At 53.5% G+C, this 17,883-nt stretch overlaps 1 protein-coding gene across 1 annotated transcript; it reads right to left on the reverse strand.

Moving 5' to 3' along the window:
* Positions 1-5,591: 5,591 nt before the first annotated feature.
* Positions 5,592-14,948, reverse strand: LOC311436069 (uncharacterized protein). The gene is made up of 2 exons (XM_084517765.1): positions 14,738-14,948; positions 5,592-9,066 (listed from the first exon to the last, which is right to left on the reverse strand). Exon 2 carries the CDS (start codon positions 9,054-9,056, stop codon positions 6,444-6,446), a length of 2,613 nt encoding a protein of 870 aa, XP_084373891.1. The 5' UTR covers positions 9,057-9,066; positions 14,738-14,948; the 3' UTR covers positions 5,592-6,443.
* Positions 14,949-17,883: the final 2,935 nt, after the last annotated feature.

Here is a 17,883-nt window from a genome sequence, read left to right on the forward strand (position 1 = left end):
TTTACCCTTTATTGTAAATAAGTCTTTTTTTTTACTTCTTGGTAGCAAATGAATACAATTCTGCATAGTGAAAGCTAATTCTGTTCATTTTGTTCTCATTAAAGCTGTCAAAGCATTTCAGTTCAATGATCTTTGTGGGTCCCCTCCGACAACTACCTCAAACAAGCAAACTTCAGCTTGAACCCCAGTAAGGGCAGCGAGCATCAGGGGGAGGCCAGGCAGCCTTCTGCATGAGCAGGGGTAACAAGAAACGCCTCAAGCCGTTGGAGTCTTGTTCAATGAAACGTGTGGAGCCTCAGTGCTCACCTCTGAAAGCAGCTGTCAGCTTCAGTGTCCTGTGCAGAGCGGTATGAATGTGCTCTTCTGCAAGATGCTGTCACTTTTTAATTGTTTGGTTTCCCTTTTATGACTTTTTTTTTTTTTTTTACAGTTTTTTTCCTCTTTATGACTGGCAGCAGCACGTGAAAACATTCATAGTGAGATCCTAGTGCTAGGTACATTTGAGAAAGACCACAACTGAAACAGGACATCTCCTTCTGCGTCCCGTAAAGTGAGCAAGAAGTTGGTTTTACCGGGGAAGGATCTTGTTTCAGGTCTTGAGATAAAAGGGAGAACCACCGCAGTCACCCTGCACACCCTGAACTCTGGCTGTGGTTTCAGCTAGGCACGCTGAGAGCGCTGCCGCCTCCCGAGCTAACCCTACCCCTGGGGCATCCCCCAGCTGCGAGCTGGTCCGAGGGCATTTTTCTAAAGCCTGAGAGCGTTTCAGCTGAAAACCAGGTGCAGCACTCGAGTGCGGTGCCTGTAGCCACATCTCCAATTCAGCACTTTTCTCTGCAATCAGATTGCAGCGTGCAACCAGCGTTTGAGCTCGCTGGAGGTACTATTAGCAGTTTAACTGAATTAAGGTGTGTTTTTCAGAGCAGAGCTGCTGGCCAGAAGCTGACAGCATGCTTAATGGCTCTGCTCACCGGCCAGAGCACAGAGATTAAAGCACCAGGCTGGGGACTGAGGGATTTGGGTTTTCTCTTCCACGAGCTTCTGGTGGGACTAACGACTCGCTGAGCGCTTGGTGCCAGATGAGCTCGTCCAGCTGCAGCTTTTTGAGCCTTAGCATCTTAAATCTTCTCATCCACCAGCGGGAACAGCCCGAGGGAGGAGGCTTCAGCCCTGCCAGCTGTGCTCGTGTCCTTCCAGCCATACCCATTCCCTATCCCGCTGGTGTTTTGAGGTGAGGAGCAGCTAGGATCAGGGTCCTTTTTAACCCAGACGACTATACAGCTGAACTGGTGCAGCATGCAGGTAGCACAAAAACGAGTCACAAAAGAAAAAAAATATATAAATATATAAGAAAACAAAAGTAAGTACAGTGCCATAAATCTTTCAGCAGGAAAGCTATAAAAGAAAAAAAAAAAAAAAAAAAAAAGAAAAAGCAACACTATTCTGTATTTTATTTCAGAGAGATCAATTTCCAGCTGAAAGCAATGAAGTGCTATTCCAGCAGTTATTTCTCATGAAGATTTAGGCATTAACTCCTATTGAATAGTTTTCTCGGAGCTACAGCAAAATGCCTGCCCAGGATTGCTGCTGTGTGTGTGTTGAAATCCCTGCTGTTTGGGTAGAAGTCTCAATTTCCACAAGTGAATGACGTTTTGGGTTCTAAGCCCTAAACACCTGCAGGAGCCTACTTTGCTCTGCTTAAGACATGAAAGCTTGAAATAAAATTAAAATATCGAGGGCAGAAAGGGGGAAGAAGTGGTGCGTTGTGTTTTTTTTTCCTCCAAGATCTGTGGGGAAGACTGAAAGTCCGGGCGTGGGCAGGAGGGGTGATTCAAAGGAGAACTTTAAAAGGAAATAGGATTTCTTAGAATTTAGAATGATGCTGGTTAAAGGTGTGTTCTGGGCACTGCTGGTGCTGCTGCACTTCTGGCACTTAGCAAACAGTTTAAATAAAGTTGTTCTCCCCAAAGCTTAGTGCTAGGCACCTCCAAACCACCCGCACTATAAACTCTAGCTCCACAGGGTGAAGAACATTTACTGTTAGTAGGGTGCTGTATGAGAAATAGTATCTTAAATGTGGTACTTGTTCAGAACTAAGCTTTTTCCCTTGAAATATTTCTTCTCTCGTTGCATTACACCAGCCTCTTGATGCTCTTGCTGAGCTGCAGTGGCAACACCTTCCCTTTGTGTACAAGTTGGCAGAAATCATGATTTCTATTTGTGTTCACTCCCTTGTGTTGGTAACGTCGGCAGGAAATAACACACCGAAGGACCACAGCACATATACACACTTTCCTCAGTGCTAATCAATTCTGTGAAGTCTGTATCCTTATATTTGTTCGGCTTCAGGTGCAAACTAAATTATATTTGGTACATTCTCATAAAGTCGGCTTTGGATAAGCAAATAGCTTGTGCAAACAGAGCAGCTTTTCCCTGCATTGGTGAAAAGGAGAGGAGGGAAAGAGGACACAAATGCAGCGTGCTTGTCCTGCTCCCAAGTGATGCTGAACTGTAGCGTTTGTCTGTGGGGCTGTCTGGGGGCCTGGAAGTCCCAGCCTCGAGTCTTTTGCTTTGTGCAGCTTCAAGTCTCTCACTTTGTGCTTTGTGCTGCCCCACCTTCTGCAGGGCAGGAGGCCGGAGCCGCCTGGGCAAGGCATTGGGTGACCATTGAGATGTCAAACTGCTCAGCTCCCTGGAAGATCTGGCTCTTTTACCTCGTAGAAGTCAGCAGAGGTGTTGTTGCTGCAGCTGTGTGCAAGTCCAGGTCAAGGGACCGTGCAGGATGCCCTCAATGCACGTGGGTTTTGTCTTGGACAACGCCTTGGCTGCAACATCTGCACGCACCCTGAAGTTCCTGGGCCAGATAACTCATGTTGGTGCTTGTGATCCGTGACTCTCAGGATGAGTGTCCCTTCCCTGCCCTTCCGTGTCTCTCTGTGAGTCTCTCTGCCCTCGCAGCCCAGAGCAAGCTTCCTTAGAGTCCCCCTCACAATTACAGGATTGTGCAGAGAGGGCTTTGCTCTAAGAAAAACACCTCTCACACCTGCCACAGGAGGTCATGCCAGATGCTTGGCTGCCTGCCTCCTGCTTTGTTTACAGCTTTTTCTTCTTCTTTTTTTCTAGCTTGGCAAAAGAAGACCTCAGACCACACTCATCTAAGAGAGTGCCACCCGTGCACGATGCCTGCAGCAGAGCTGAGCATCGCCGGCTGCCTGCAGCACATCTGAGAGCAGGGGGCTCGCCGGGCACAGCCTTTCATCTTCCCTCTGTGCTCAACACAACGAGAAGCACCACTTAGCAGAGAAAAGAAGGCTGAGACCATACCCAAGAGCTGGTGGCCACCCCAGCCTCCACGGTGCAGGCTCACCCACCTCCAGGCTCACCTTGTTTGTTTGTTTATTTTTTTCCATTTATTTTTCTGCTTTAATAATATCTGTAGGGTGCTCTGGCGCTGTTTGGGTAGGCAAACACAAGCAATCAGGTGTAGCATTATCACAACATTTGCTAGCAGGGTGAGGCTAAAGCACTGGGAGCCCCCCAGCGTGATGGATTTGTTGCATTTATGCTTCAGAAATAACATGGATAAGACAAGAGCCTTCAGAGGGGATCAGCAAATGTAAGCCTAGGCCAGCACCATCCAAACAGCCTTGAAATTGCTAATAAATAAGCACCCGTATCCCCATTAGGCACCTCTGGCTACAGGCACTAAAAATCACAGGCAGGCGAATGAGTTGTCTAAAAGGAGGTTTGGGTGCCTCGTGTTAGGCATCCAGGTTTGAAACTCCTGGCCTTTAATCAATGTAAGGGTGGCTGTGGAAACATGGCAGTCATTAAACAACCTGATGGCGTGTTCTGTTTGTTTATGTCCTCGGGAAATCTGCAAAGGTTGAGCTGCTGAGAGTGGCTGTGGGACAAGGACATTTTGATTGCCCCACGCTGTAGAAGGCCTACACCTTAATTACACAGCCCTGTGTTAATTTTGCCGTACTCAAGTTGTGCCCATGACAGCTCTCTCTCAAAACTGGAAATCGTTTCCATCGTGTTTTATTTTTCAAGTGCAAACCCCCATGAATTGCCTTCATTCCCCTCCGCAAGGTATAACCTCAGTCCTTGCACCGCTCCTACGAGTAAACGAACTCCCCACGGGGTTATTTATGGTCCCTTCTCGGGCAGGCTGATATATAGCCCATCACTTCCCGAGGCTGCTGTGGGACATAAATCCAGCATCTTCCTTCATGCTGAGTGCCAGCACATCACAGCATTTCTCTGGGACTCTGCAAAGCAGGAAAAAATCGCACGACCCAGAACCTGCCCCACATTCCAGTGTTTTGGCTCTCCAACAGCTCTCCTCACCGGGTCTCTGAATCCTGATGTCCTTTATTCCACCTCCTAAAATTAATTTATTCCATCAGGTCCCCCCAAAAAACCAATACAGACAGTACCTAATAAATGGTGACCAGCCATTCATTGCAGCACGCTGCAGTACATCACTGCCTGGTTGTGTCTGTCCCTGGGGCTTTCTCCTCCCTTCTTACTGCTCCGTTACGCTGGGTCACCTCTGCAGTAAATTTACAGGTTGGAAATACGAGGGGCCAGTGTCTGGCAGGCATTAGGGAAGGTGGAAAGCACACGGTGAAGGAAAAGGGTGAAATTTACAGGTGGAAAAGATGGGCGAGAGAAAGGGAAAGGGTGGGAGGAGAGCCATGGCTAAGCCATGAGTCCGAGAGGCAAAGCTGGTGCAGGAGGGCGACGCTGGTGGGCTTGGGAGAGCAGCTCTGGCAGACGGACAGAAATCGGCCAGCTTCTGCCTGGCCCTGCCTGAGGAGGTATAAAATGAGCTTCAGCAGCCCTGACAGTCCTCGGGGCTTCAGCAGGGAGAATAAAATTAATAATAATAATTCCAAGATCTATCAAATGGTTTCGTTTGGTGGGTTGGTTTTGTTCGGTTGGTTCTCACGGGTCAGGCTCAGGGGCTGAAAAGTCTCCGATGATCTTCAGAAGCTGTGTGATCTGCATGGATCCCCCTCTGCTCCAGATGACGGGGGCAAAACCAGCAGGGGATGTACATGACTGTCTCTAGCCCAGTAGTTGCCTGTTGGCTTACAGGGCAGTGTTTTAATCTTGTGCTTTCCATCTGGATTGCAAAGGGCTTTTTGTCCGCTCAGTGCACTGCAGCAGCACCTCTGATGGATTATTTTATTTTTATTTTTTGAATTGCTGGTGTTTTAAAGTAACCTGAGCCCCCTCCCCCCTGTATATTTGAAGGCTTTTTCTAATTCAGAGGCAGGGGTTGCAGGACAGGAGAGGCAGAACGAAGGGGGCACTGTGTTTGTGTGGATGTGAGCTGTAAGCCAGCTCAGGGCCCTTCAAGGCAGAAATCCTTGTGTTTCAGTGAATATGCTGCAGGCAAAAAGCAAAGGAGTCATTTTGGCCTGGTAATGGAAAAAAAAAAAAAAAAAAAAAAAAAAAAAAAAAAAAAAAAAAAAAAAAAAAAAAAAGCACATCACATCCTTTGTTTTTAACCAGAATTTCTCTTTACCAGTGTAGCTAAAGTTACAAACCTGGGAAGTGAACACGCAGAGACTGAACAGTTGTTCCTCTACCAGACAATTTTATTGGGTACATGCACTACTAAGCAAAGCAAAACTAAGCAAAGCAAAGCGGTGAAGTCCAGGCTCCAAACCCAAAATCTCACCAATCCGTTGGCCAGACGTCCTGGGAGTCTTGGGAGCCCAGAGAGGGTCGCTGCAAAGGTCCATGTGGATTCTGCTCCTTTGAGTCCAAAGTGATTACAGGGTCTTTGGTTCTGCTCAGTTCTTATCGTCAGCTTTCCAAGTCTCTGAGGCTGGTAACACTTCTGCCATCTTCAGTGGCTGCTTTTCTGCACTCAGGCATTACATTCCCTTCAGTTTCCTTCCAAAGACACTGTCCTTGGTTTTCCCTAACCCCTTCTTCTCTGCTTAAGGAGTCTTAAATCACACACAAGAGCAGCTTCTTCTCATTAGCATTTGGAGCTGGGACATTCAAAGGAAAGTTTCTTAAGCTAACTCTTACTTTTTTTACTGGGAGGGTAATCAAGCACTGGAACAGGTTGCCCAGAGAGGTTGTGGAGGCTCCATCTGCAGAAATAGTCAGAAACCCAACTGGACACAGTCCTAGGCAATCTGCTCTGGGTGGCCCCGCTTGAGCAGGGGGGTTGGACCAGATCATCTCAAGAGGTCCCTTCCAACCTCTACCATTCTGTGATCCAAGCCAACCGCAGGCTGCTTGGCCCGCTCGCCGCTCCCGGGAGGCCCTCTTATAACAGAGGAGGCCACCCCTCACGTCAAGGTCTGGTATGGCGTGTGTCCCCACCGCTCAACGCCTGCTGGGTTGCAGCCAACAGCGGAGCAAAGGGTTCTTCTTGGTGGCAAACACAGAGGCCAACCCAGTCTTGCCCTTGACTATGGTAGGAGGCGCTTGGCCAGCCCCAGTTGGTTCAGCTGGCTGTCGATGCAGAGCCTCACCTGCCTTATCCAGTAACAAGTGGCCACCATGGCAAAGCACACGCAGGCCTGCATGAGCAGGATGATCACAACGGGATGCAGGAGAGCATTGAAGATGCCCGTGGCGGTGGGGGACCAGCCAAAGAACATTTCCCACCAGTGGTGCTCTCCCACCCTCTTAATCCGCTCTATTACCTGCTTTATAACATTGCCATCGTGGTGTACAGTTATTAGGATTTTTTTAGCTTCTGCCTTAGCGTTTTCTAAAAGCTGCTGTAAATTTGCATGCTCTAACATTTCTTTGACTAGCGACAAATCCATACCGATCGGGGTCGGGGTTATACTACGATACAGGGTATAGTTTCTGATTAGCAATTGACTAGTGAACACGGGCGGCTTATAGACAAAATCACAGCCTCTAATGATAGCTACATTGCAAGCACACATATTTGAATCATTGAATACGGTCTGATTGTAAATGTCATTGATTTGCACGTATTTACACATCGTTCTAAAACACACGCACCCTTTCCCTACGTAAACTAACACGGTTTTGTTATTGCTCTGCGGGTTGATCTCAAAATGGCACACCCCCTCGCTGGTATCAAAGCAAACATCGCTCGCCTTAAGGGCGTCATCTTCGCAAATAAAACCCAGCCCCCGCTCCAAAATGCAGGCTTCCAGGTCAACCGACTGCCACTTTTTGTCTGACACCCGCGCCCACATGCGGTGGTCCAGCGGGTAGACCACGGACCCGTTAGTGTTAACCCCCAGGGCCACGATGGGGTAAACCTTTTCGATGCGGGCCTCCGCCACGGTCAGGACGTAGGCGATGACTGCATCGAGGACCTGGTCGTGGGTGAAGTTCACCAGCCTCCACCAGGCTTGGAGCTGCCGCTCCTTGTCCGTGGCCGCGTCCCACACGATCTTGCGGATCTCGGTGGGGAGGACACCGTTGTCACCGTCCCTCAGGATACCTGCAACGACACTCTGCACCCACATCTGGGCCTGGATGCAGCTGAGAGCAAGGGAGACGTTATTTTGCTCGATTCCCAGCGCCTGCAACAGCACCTGGTGGTCTTTCTCACTTATTTTTTCCCAAGTGGGCAACACCTCCGACACAAGCCACTGCCCCATCCCCAGGCTGGCCAGGGATGAGTTCAGGGGGCTGAGGAGGCCCTGAACGCCCGATGTGACAGCCTCCAGCTTGTTGGCCAGGACCTCAACGTTCATGCTGTTGAGAACTCCCAGCCCGGCGCCTCCTCCTCCCAGCGCTGTGGCCAGAAGGTCTCTCCTGGCCCGGGCCCCCTGGATGGAGCGGCTGTGAAGCCACGCGAGCCAGCCGGTGTAGAGGGTGGACAGGAAGGGGGTGCAGTGTGGTCTGACGGAGGAAATATTAACCGTAGACAGGGACAGCACCACCTTCTTCAATGACCGGACGGGGCTGGTCAACAGCTCTTGGATGTGGTTTTGCTTGACTACATACGGGCCTATTTTTGAAACAAAGGGACGCTGGACAGCAAAGATGGGGAACTCTTTCTGAAATCCTTCAGGGCCTCCTATCAACCACTTTCCTCCAAGCTCAGGGGACATTTCTACGCTCAGGTTTCCTCGACACCACACCTGGAGGTTTACGAGCAGGTGTGGGCAGTATCCATAATCCTGGCTATACCACGAGGCCTCTGACTTTAATTCAGATCTATTGAGAATTTCGTTGTCCTGGGGGCAATTTAATAACACAACCCACTTACGGCCATTAGGGGCAGTGATAGTCACAGTGGTGCCGTTAATTTTCCTCGGGTCAGTTATACTTCCTTGAGAGTATCTAATTTCCAATTTTACTTGGTTCCCCACTTCAGCATATCGGGCTGCACGCCAAGCCAAAAAATGGCACCTTGGGACCTTAAGGGCAGAAAACGAAGGCATCGTAGTGCTAATCTTAAATTTAAATGACAGTCCCACGCTGTTTTGGGCCCAGAGACAGACCACAAATACAGGCTGGACTAGAGTAAAGTTGCACCAACAATCCAATTTTTCCATGGCACAGTTTTTTTTCTGACTCTTCTTGGTTTTTATTTCAGTTATGGAGATTTGAGTTACCCGCTGATGAGTGGAACCATTAACTACCCTGCACCCTACTTTTATTTCTTGGCCCACCTTCCCCAGCAGCTGTGGAAGTCTGCTTGTACTGTCCCAGCTCCATTCGTTTTCCAGATACACCTCAGCCCCGTGCATAACTACTGTTGACAAATTTAAGCCTTTGTTAGAACTTAATCCCATGCTTCCCGTATATTTTATGTGAGCTTGAGACCAGGGCCAATCCGTGCCAATTTTTGCGTATCGTCTAACCCTGTGCTGGCTAAGTGGGTGTCTGGCTAAGTGAGAATGACTGACTTGTTCTTGGAGGTGCTGGTGGGTTGGTTGGGCATGATGCACGCTCAGCGCTATACACATACCAGAAATCAAAGCAAATCCTGCAACCACAAATTTGAAAGCATTTTCCCCGCAGCACAAACAGGGCTGGTGATGCCGCGAAGCTCGCCCTTCCCGCTGGTCAGAATCGCCTTCCATTTTCCTTCATCTGCAAAACATAAGCAAAGCGGGCTCTCCAGCCCCGTTAATTTCCCTTCCATGCTTTTAATTGTGAAGAGTGGAACCACTTTTCCTGCCTTTTCGCCCCCTTTCTGATTTCTACCTGGTACATGGAGGGGCTGGCCTTGTTCACAATCCTAACTGGCCCCATCCACTGGGGTCCCAGCACCTGGTTCTTCTCTCTAACTCCCCGATACGTTACCAGGTCCCCCATGTTCCACTCCACGGGGCGCAGCAGCGCTCCCAGCTGCTTATCAATCTTGTGGATGTTGGCCTCCTGCACTGAGGCAAGCTGGTGGTACATAGCTGACACCGTCCTCAGCGTGTCCTGAACCCACCTGTCTGTCAGCACGCGGGGCTGCAGCTCGTCTGGAGGCTCCCCTCTTTGCCACCAGTGGTCCAGCAGCTTTGGGTCTCTTGCAGGAGGCAGCTTTTGGGGAGAAGGCGCATGTGATGCCATTGCTCCCCGCAACGCCATCAGGACCAAAGGGAGTTTCTGATCCCAGTCCTTCCTTTGATGGTTTACGAGCTTCCGCAGTGCAGTCTTCAGTGTTTGGTTGGGCCCCTCCATCGAGTCGGGCTTCTGGAAATGCCCCGTGATGTGAAGCTTTTGCTTAATGCCCAAGGCCTGGCACACCCCTTTGGAGACTTCCCCGACGAAGCGTTGGCCGTGGTCCGAGTTGATCTCCTTTGGGACGCCCCACCGTGAGAAGACGTGCTCTACCAGGATCTTGGCAGTCGCGCTGGCTGTGTTGTTTCGAGCTGGAAACGCTTCCACCCACTTGGTGAAGGTGTCGCTGATCACCAGGCAATACTTGTTCCCTTGGGCTGTTTGGGGCAAAGGGCCGATAAACTCCATCTGCAACTTGCTCCAGGGCCCAGAAATCCTCTGGTGGCCCAGCAGGGCTTTTGTTGTTTTCACATCAGGATTATTGGCCGCGCAGGTGAGGCAGTTGCTGACGTACCTCTCCACATCCTCTCTCATCTCAGGCCACCACCCTGTACCCTGCAGCCTCGCCAAGGTCTTGTCTGTCCCCAAATGCCCCTGCTCATGAGCCAGGGCCACCAGCTCTGTCCGGACAAGCTCAGGCACCACCCATACCGGGAAGTCTGCCCCATCTCTCCGCGCCAGGACCAGCCCTGACACATCCTTCCAGACCTTGCAGCCTTTGTACTCCCTGCCCTGTGCTAGCTCCCGGACACCTGGGTCTTGCGCCTGCAAGCCCTGCAGGTCCACGCTCTCCCTGTTCCTGCCTGCAGCCACCAACAAGGGGCCGTTTTCTGAGATCTTACTGGCCTTCCACATCTGCCCTTCCTTAGCCCCTTGTTTGGCTTTGGCATCCGCCTCCTTGTTCCACTTGGCCTCCTCCGTCCCCTTCTTGTGGGCCTTGACCTTAATTATCTGGGCTGGCTGTGCCCTCTGCTCTGCCAGTTTGGCGAGGTACAGCAGCTTTTTGGCATAGGTGACGGGCTTGCCATCGGCAGACTGCATGCCCCTCTCCCTCCAGAGCGGCAGCCACTCCAGGGCCGCCCTCACCACCCAGCCCGAGTCAGAAAATATGGCCAGCGGCTGGTCTGCCGGCGTGTTTTCGAGGGCGACCGTGACGGCCACCAGCTCAGCGGCCTGGATGGAGTGGGGCAGGCACTTCCCCTTGACCACCTCCCCAGTGCTGCGGTTGACGGCAGCGTAGCCGGTGTAGGACACCCCCTCCTCTTGGTAGTTGGAGCCGTCTACGAACCACACCACGTAGCCTCTGTCCTTGGCCTCCACCAGGCTGATGCTGCTCTCAAATAGGGGCACCCTCCGTGGCTTCATCTCCTGCACCACCTCCCCGTCCCTGTCACCGCTGATCACCACCCCGTAGGAGCCAGCTGAGGGCTCGGGGGCATCCCCGGGGGTGTCTTTGTGGGGCAGCGCCAGCACCCAGTTGGCCATCCTGGGGCAGCGCGTGGGACCGTTCCCCTCCTTCGCTGACAAGAGGTACCTCACGGGGGCACGGGAGGTCCTCAGCAGCACCGGGGCTGACCCCACCAGATACTCCCAGTGCTGCAGGGCCCAGGTTAAGGCCAAAACCTCCCTCTCGTACGCGGTGAATTGCTGCTCAGCTGGTGTCAAGAGCCGCGAGGCGTGGGCGATGGGCTGGAGGTGGGCACCGTGTTGTTGTGCAAGGGTGGCCCGCAGCCCCATCCCCACACTGGCCAGCTGCAGCACGTAGGGTCTGTCCCCACGGGGCCTTGCCAGCACGGGGGCTCTCGCCACGCTCTCCTTTAGGGTTTTAACTGCCTCATCCTGCTCTGGACCCCACTCCCAGGGGGTGTCCTTCTTGAGGAGTTTGCAGAGCGGAGCAGCTTTCTCTGCATAGCCCTCAACGAACTCCCGGGAGAACCTCACAAGAGCCAAAAAGGACCGTAGGGTGGTGACGTCGGCCGGTGCCGACACTTTCTGTATCAACTCGACCCGCTGCTTCTCCAGAGAGCGCCCTTCCTCTCCCAGAGTCACCCCTAAGTACGACACCTCCTTCCAGCACAGCTGGGCCTTTGTTGGGCTGACCCTGAACCCCGTCTTCTGGATGGCCTCCAGCACCTCTGCCAGGACCTCCAGGTTCTCCTCCTTGGTCCGGGTGTGGATGAGGATGTCGCCGGCACAGGACAGCACGCTCTCCTTGTGGCTGATCTTCTCCCACATCCTCGTCACGTGCGTGTGGCAGATGGCGGGGGTGTTGTGAAACCCTGGGGGGACCCTGGCAAAGGTGAACTGCCGGCCCCGGAGGGTGAAGGCAAACTTGTGCCAGGATTCGGGGTGCAAGGGGATAGCAAAGGACGCGCTGGTCAGGCTGAGCACCGAGAACCACTTGGATCCCCGTGAGATGGCTGCCATGACATCGGGGTATTTGGCCACCACGGCCGTCCTCAGCGGGGTAACCTGGTTAAGGGCACTGTAGTTGACTGTCAGCCTCCAGGTTTTCCCATCAGCTTTCCTCAGGGGCCACACCGGGGCGTTGCTGGTGCTCTGCTGCTCCACCAGCACCCCCTGCTCTAGCAGGGTTTTGACCGTGTCCCACAGGCCCTCCTCAGCCTCAGCCGGGTACTGGGGCTGCTGCTGAGGAGGGGGGTCTGGCCCTTTGACCACCACTACAGTGTCGATCAGCCCACAGTCCAGCTTGTTCTTTGCCCAGACCTGTGGGAACTGCTCCGTCACCCGTTTCACTCGGGGCTCCCATTCAGGGTGGATCAGGAGCTCGGGAGCTTTGACCGACATGACCCTGTGGCTCGCCGGGATGACCGGTGCATCACTTTGGGGGCAGTGTAATAGTTTTTGGTTTGCCAGGTCCACCACCACCCCCATCTTTGTAAGTGTAGAGATGGCCAAAATTCCTGGCTTTCCATTCATTTCCATTTTCCCAAATTTTTCAGACCCCTTGGCAGTTCCAATTTCAAAGGGTACAGGCCCTGTGAAGGGCACTGAGGATTTTTGGCCATTTGGCCCAGTTATTTCAATAATTTCACATGTTTGAAAGAGCCCACTTTCACCAGGGGTCATATTCAGAATTGAATAAGAGGCACCAGTATCAATTAACATCACTTGTCCAAGCACCCCTCCTCCAATAGTTATATCAACTATCAGGCGCCCCCACAAATCGGTCTTAATCGGTGCCACAAAAAGGGGCGATGCAGGTGCCTGGCAGCCCTATTGCTGAGCCTTAGACCCCGGGTCGATGGGGTTGGAGCTGCTGTGCTTCTTGGCCTCGTGCAGTGCCAGCTTTCGGAAAAGCTCAGCGTCTGGCAAGCCATCGATGTCCTCCTGCTTCTCGTATTTGATCAAGCGCTTCCTCAGCTCAGCCCGCCAAGGGTTGGACTTCTGAAACCTCGGCCCTTGCTGGTTTTCTTTCCCCAGGCCATTCTTGCCATCGGGATCTTTCCGATTGTCCCCTTGCATTTTCCTCACCCCCGCGTTTTGGAAGGACATGGCTGAGGTTTTTCCCTTCTTCCCCCCCAGCATGTACCCAGGGAAGGCCTGCTTCTGCAGCTCGAAATTCTGGGTCAGGATCTGCTCTAGCTCCGACAGCGGCTTCCTCGCCGCGTCCCCACCCGCAATCACCCGCAGCGGGGGGGTCAGCCCCACCACCAGCGGCTCCTTGAATTCAGGCCTGTCAAAATCGAGGGGGGTCTCCTTGGAGCCGGGCAGCCCGGCCATCTGGTAGAGCATCTTCTTACGGTTGACGTAGGCATCGGGCCGCTCCTCGGGGTTCTGCTTCTCCTGGTGGAACAGCACCAAGGGGTTGACCTCGGGGAAAAACACCTTCAGCACGGCTGACTGGACATCCCCGATGTCCTGGACGTTGCCCATCTGCACGTCCCCTGGCAGGGCTGCGAAATCATCGGGTTTCATGCATTTTCTCACCACGTCTATCAGGTCACTGACGGCGCTGCCGCTCTGGCACCTGGGCAGCCTCTGGGCCCGTGACAGCCAGTTGACGGCCGTCTCCTTGGTCAGCGGCCCCAGCATCTTCCCCACCGTCTTGAGCTGCTCGGGGGTGAACCAGAGCATGGCCCTGTTGGTGTCGATGGCCTGCAGCGGGCTGTGGCTGGCCGGCTCCTCAGGGGGGCTCTTTTTAATTTTAGCAGCCTCAGCCTCAGAGCTCTGCATCTGGCACATCTCCTCCCGCAGGGGAGCGTATGGGGATGGCCTGGTGGGGCCGTTAGCCCCCCACACATCATCCTCATAGTCATAGTGGGGCGGGTGCGGGTCCAGGCAGTCGTCCCCCTCCCCGTTCCCGAACCGGCTCCTCTTGCCCTGGATGGCGGCCACGATGCCCCGAGACACCCCCAACTCGGCCTGCAGCTCCTGGATCTTGGCATGGCACACCTTGTGATCGGGGCCGGTGCCCCGGTCCCGCTGGACGTCCTGCAGGACGGCCCGCACCGCACTTTGGGCGTCATGGGTCTCCCCAATCCACTTGCCCACCTCCTTCTCCAGCTCCTCCGTCTTCAGCTTCTCATAGCCCAGCTTGTTCTCCAGCCGGGTTATCTCCACCGCGCTCCTTAGCGAGTCCCCGCACAAGCCCTGCACCTCCGCCCGCAGGTTGTCCACCTGCATCTTGAGCTCGCCCTTGGCCTGCTCCAGCGTCTGCACGCTCTCAAGAGCCTCCTTCAGCAGCTTCGACAGCTCCCTGCCCACCATCAGCAAACCCTGCAAGGCCGCTCTTTTCTTGCACTTGTTGGTGGGTTTGGGTTTTTTGGTCTCCTCGGACCAGCTCTCCCACTGCTGACACAACTGCTGGTACGCCTCCGGGCCCTGGAAGGCCCCCGGGGACCACACTGGAGGGAGGCACTTCTGGAGCACAAACTGCTCCAGCTTCCAGTTGCTAACGATATCGGTCATCATAGCGAGAGGAGAAAAGGGGGGCGACCTGAGAGACGGCTCCGTCTCACAGCCAAGCTACCATAACACCAGCACCCCCGTCACACCCGGCTCCACCAGCCACCCCTCCCAAAAACCCCTCGCTGCTTGGCCAGCCGCACTCACCCAGGGACGCCGAGGGAAGGGGACAGCGGGGACAGGTAGCCGCGGCCCTAGCGGGCGGCCGCCGCGACCCACCCGCTCCCGGGGGACGGGAGAAGCGGAGCAGAGGCGGAGGACCCCGATAATAAGATCTCACCAATCCTCGGCTGGACGCGCTGCGAGTCCCGGCGATCTGGAGACGACGGCTGCCGCAGAGCTCTGTTGAATTCAGCACCTTTAAGGTCAAGGTGTTTGCGGGGTCCCGGATCCGGTGGCTTTTTATAGGGATGTCAGGTCGTTGTTTGGGGCTGAAAATGCCTCTGTTTACTTCCTCGGTGGCTTTCCCTCCCTTCAGGTGCCGCATCTCTGCGCTATCTTCCCAAGGACGCTTTCCTTGCCTTCCCCTATCCTCCCCGGCACTGATAAGGATGGCTGAAATCACGCGGCAGCAGGTGCTGGTTGTTTTTCTGGGGGGGAGCAGGAGCAGTCACCACATTTTTATGGTAATTTCTGCTCGCACCGAGTGTCCTCAAGAGGGAGATCTGGAGGCGCTCACTGCTGCCTGTCCTCTAAGCACCAGCACCCCCAAATTCCCCTCGCGGCCTGCTTGCTTTCTGCATGCTTCTGCCAGCACCTGCTGGGGGATCACACCTGAACCTGCAAAATGAGGGACCCCACATCCCTCCTCAAGCCCAAATCTGCTTGCAGAGGGAGGCAAGACGTCCATTTGGGCTTCTGGACTCGAAAAGCAGCATTGCCACACCACCACCCGGCCTGCTGCACACCGGCACACACCTGAGGGGGTGCAAACCTGTGCCCCAAAACTGTGACGGGAGAGCAAACCCTGCCCCTGCCTCAGCTGCACGGCAGCTGCAGGGCTGCACCTGCAGAGGCGAGCAAACCTCCAACCCCGGCCTCACAAACCACACCGCAGCTCGGAGCCATGTAGCAAACCCGACCCGCTTCGACGTTTTGTTTTTTTTTTTCCTGCCATTGCACAGAAAAGGGCATTGCTCACCCCCCGAAGCGAAGGTGCCGTCGTTCTCACCGCTGCTTATCCCCTCCTGACATACTCCAGGAGCCAAACTTTTCACCAGAATGAGCTAATTAAAGAAAAAATGCTCAGCTGCTGCTACTTGAGCCCTGGGGAGTTTCCACGGGGCCCCACCAGCCTGCTATCCTGGATTTCCAGTAACTCCATTCTCGCTTTTGGAGCCGTGTTTGACTAAGAAACCCTCCCCAATCCCAAAAGCCACCCTTTGTAGGCTGAAATAAAGGGAGAGTATGTCTTTTTCTTTATTTTATGGCAAATGTTTGCATTTGTGGCTACTGAAGAGCTCCGACCATCCCCACAGACTGAGCCCAGCAGGCAGCGTGTGCTGGATCCTCTCATCCCTTACAGCCCAGCCTGGCCCATGCCTCTGCTGCTAAATGGGATTTTAACAGAGCTGGAAATCCCATGGGGTCCTGCTTCTTGTCTGTAGACCCCTTTCTTCTTTCCCAAGGGGAAAGTTTGAGTAGGTTTTGCTCCTACCCCTCAAAAGCAAACACTTGGCTGGGAAAAAAAGAATAAAAAATCATAGGGGGAAATAGAGAGTAAAAATTGTAACAAAGCTGGCAAAGGAGCAGGGAATTGGTGCTGGCAGGGTGAGGTGCAGAGGCTGCAGTCTGAGAAGAAGCAGAGGGGATGGGCAAGGAGCAGATCTGGAGGGAGAGCACTGAGACAGGGCAGGGAGACGGCTGGGCAGGGGACTGGGATTAATGTATTTAATTTCAGAAATTTAAGAATTAAATCGTGCTAGGAACTGTGCAGCCACATTGCACAAATGCACAAAAATACAAAAATCCCCCCCATCTTGCCCCAGCCATGAGCCTACTGCTCGTGACTATGGTCTCACGGGAGCCGCTGTGCCCTGGCAAGGTCACCCACACATCTTGTTGTGTTACCAGACCAGTTCAGATCACCAACTCTCTCCCTCCTCTATTTTCTTCCCAGGACAGCAGCCCCAAACAACGTGGGGCTGGGATAAACAGCAGCTGGCCACCGGCACGCTCCCACAGTGCTCGTGATGTTGTTAGTCATGGGCTGTGAGACACGGGCATCCCCCCGCCAGCACCTGCGTGTAGGAGCAGCACCCGGGCCTGAGAACTGCTTGGTAAATAGCTAAACAGCATTTTTTGGGGAAAAAAAAAAAATATTATTCCAACACTTTCTTTAAGCTTTTGCATTGCAAGTATTCCTTTTTCGTTCCATTGGGGACATTTAGGTTGAATTTCTGCAGGGAAGGGTCTGTAAAGGTGCTGTAAGTCCTGGGGAACCCTCCCAAATCGAGTAGCTGCTTGGGGAAGCCAGGGTCACCAGCCTCCTGGCAGCATTTGCTGCTCGGTGAGACGTGCCACATGCCCAAGGCTGTACAGGTGACAAAAGCCACCTTTGAGACCACTTTGGTCTGGGTTTCAGCAGTGAGATTGGTGGGATGGGGTGACATAGCTATTGCAGCAGCCCCAAACATCAGCTCGCCAGCTTTAGCGTGGGGTTAAAAGGAAAATGTTCCCTGCGGTGGCATTTCTTAAAGGAAGCCCCTTGGTAAAAAGAAGTCCCCACGGGCAGTTTTGGGAGTGGTGTGAAAGAAGGGGAAAGCAGAGCAGGCAGTGATGAGGGGAATCGGCCCCATCTGAAGCTGCCCCTTTGGTTTCACTGCAGCTTTAATCAGAATACTGCACATGGAATAAATGCAATAAAAAGCTCTCTGCCTCCTCTAAATTACTGCACTGGGGTTCCCTCTCCTCTCCCCACCAGCCCCATGCTGTCCCTTCCTTTCATTTGCAGCTTTGGACCGGGGTCACTTCAGCTTGGGGCCACCACAAACCTGCTAATGCCACCCCAAAACATCCCCCAAAACCTCCAGGTGCCCTCCTTGCCATCTCACCATGTCCACCCAGGCGAAGGCACCGGTCAGAAACCATGGCTGGAGCAGGGGCTGCAGTAAGCACAGCTCTGCCCTGCTGGCAGCACCCTGCGCCCAGGGCTTAGCACCAAAAACGACGTCTTGAAAGCACAGAAGCGAGCCCAAAAGCACCGAAATGACCTCCGGATTGCTCCTGCCGGGAAGGAGTTAGGGGATGATTCAGCTAACCCTAAATGTTACCAGCTGAGCCCTTCGCCACAAGCCCTGGGGTGGTTAGAGCAGCCCGCTCCGAGCAGGAAATCGTATCGAACAGGGTGGAGGGGGTGGGGGCAGTGTCAGAGCCACCAAGAAAAATCTGGTGAAAAACTGAAAGGCAAAACTGCACTAAGAATCA

This window comes from Aythya ferina (genome assembly GCF_964211825.1).
Source record: "Aythya ferina genome assembly, chromosome: 4".
NCBI lineage: Eukaryota > Metazoa > Chordata > Aves > Anseriformes > Anatidae > Aythya > Aythya ferina.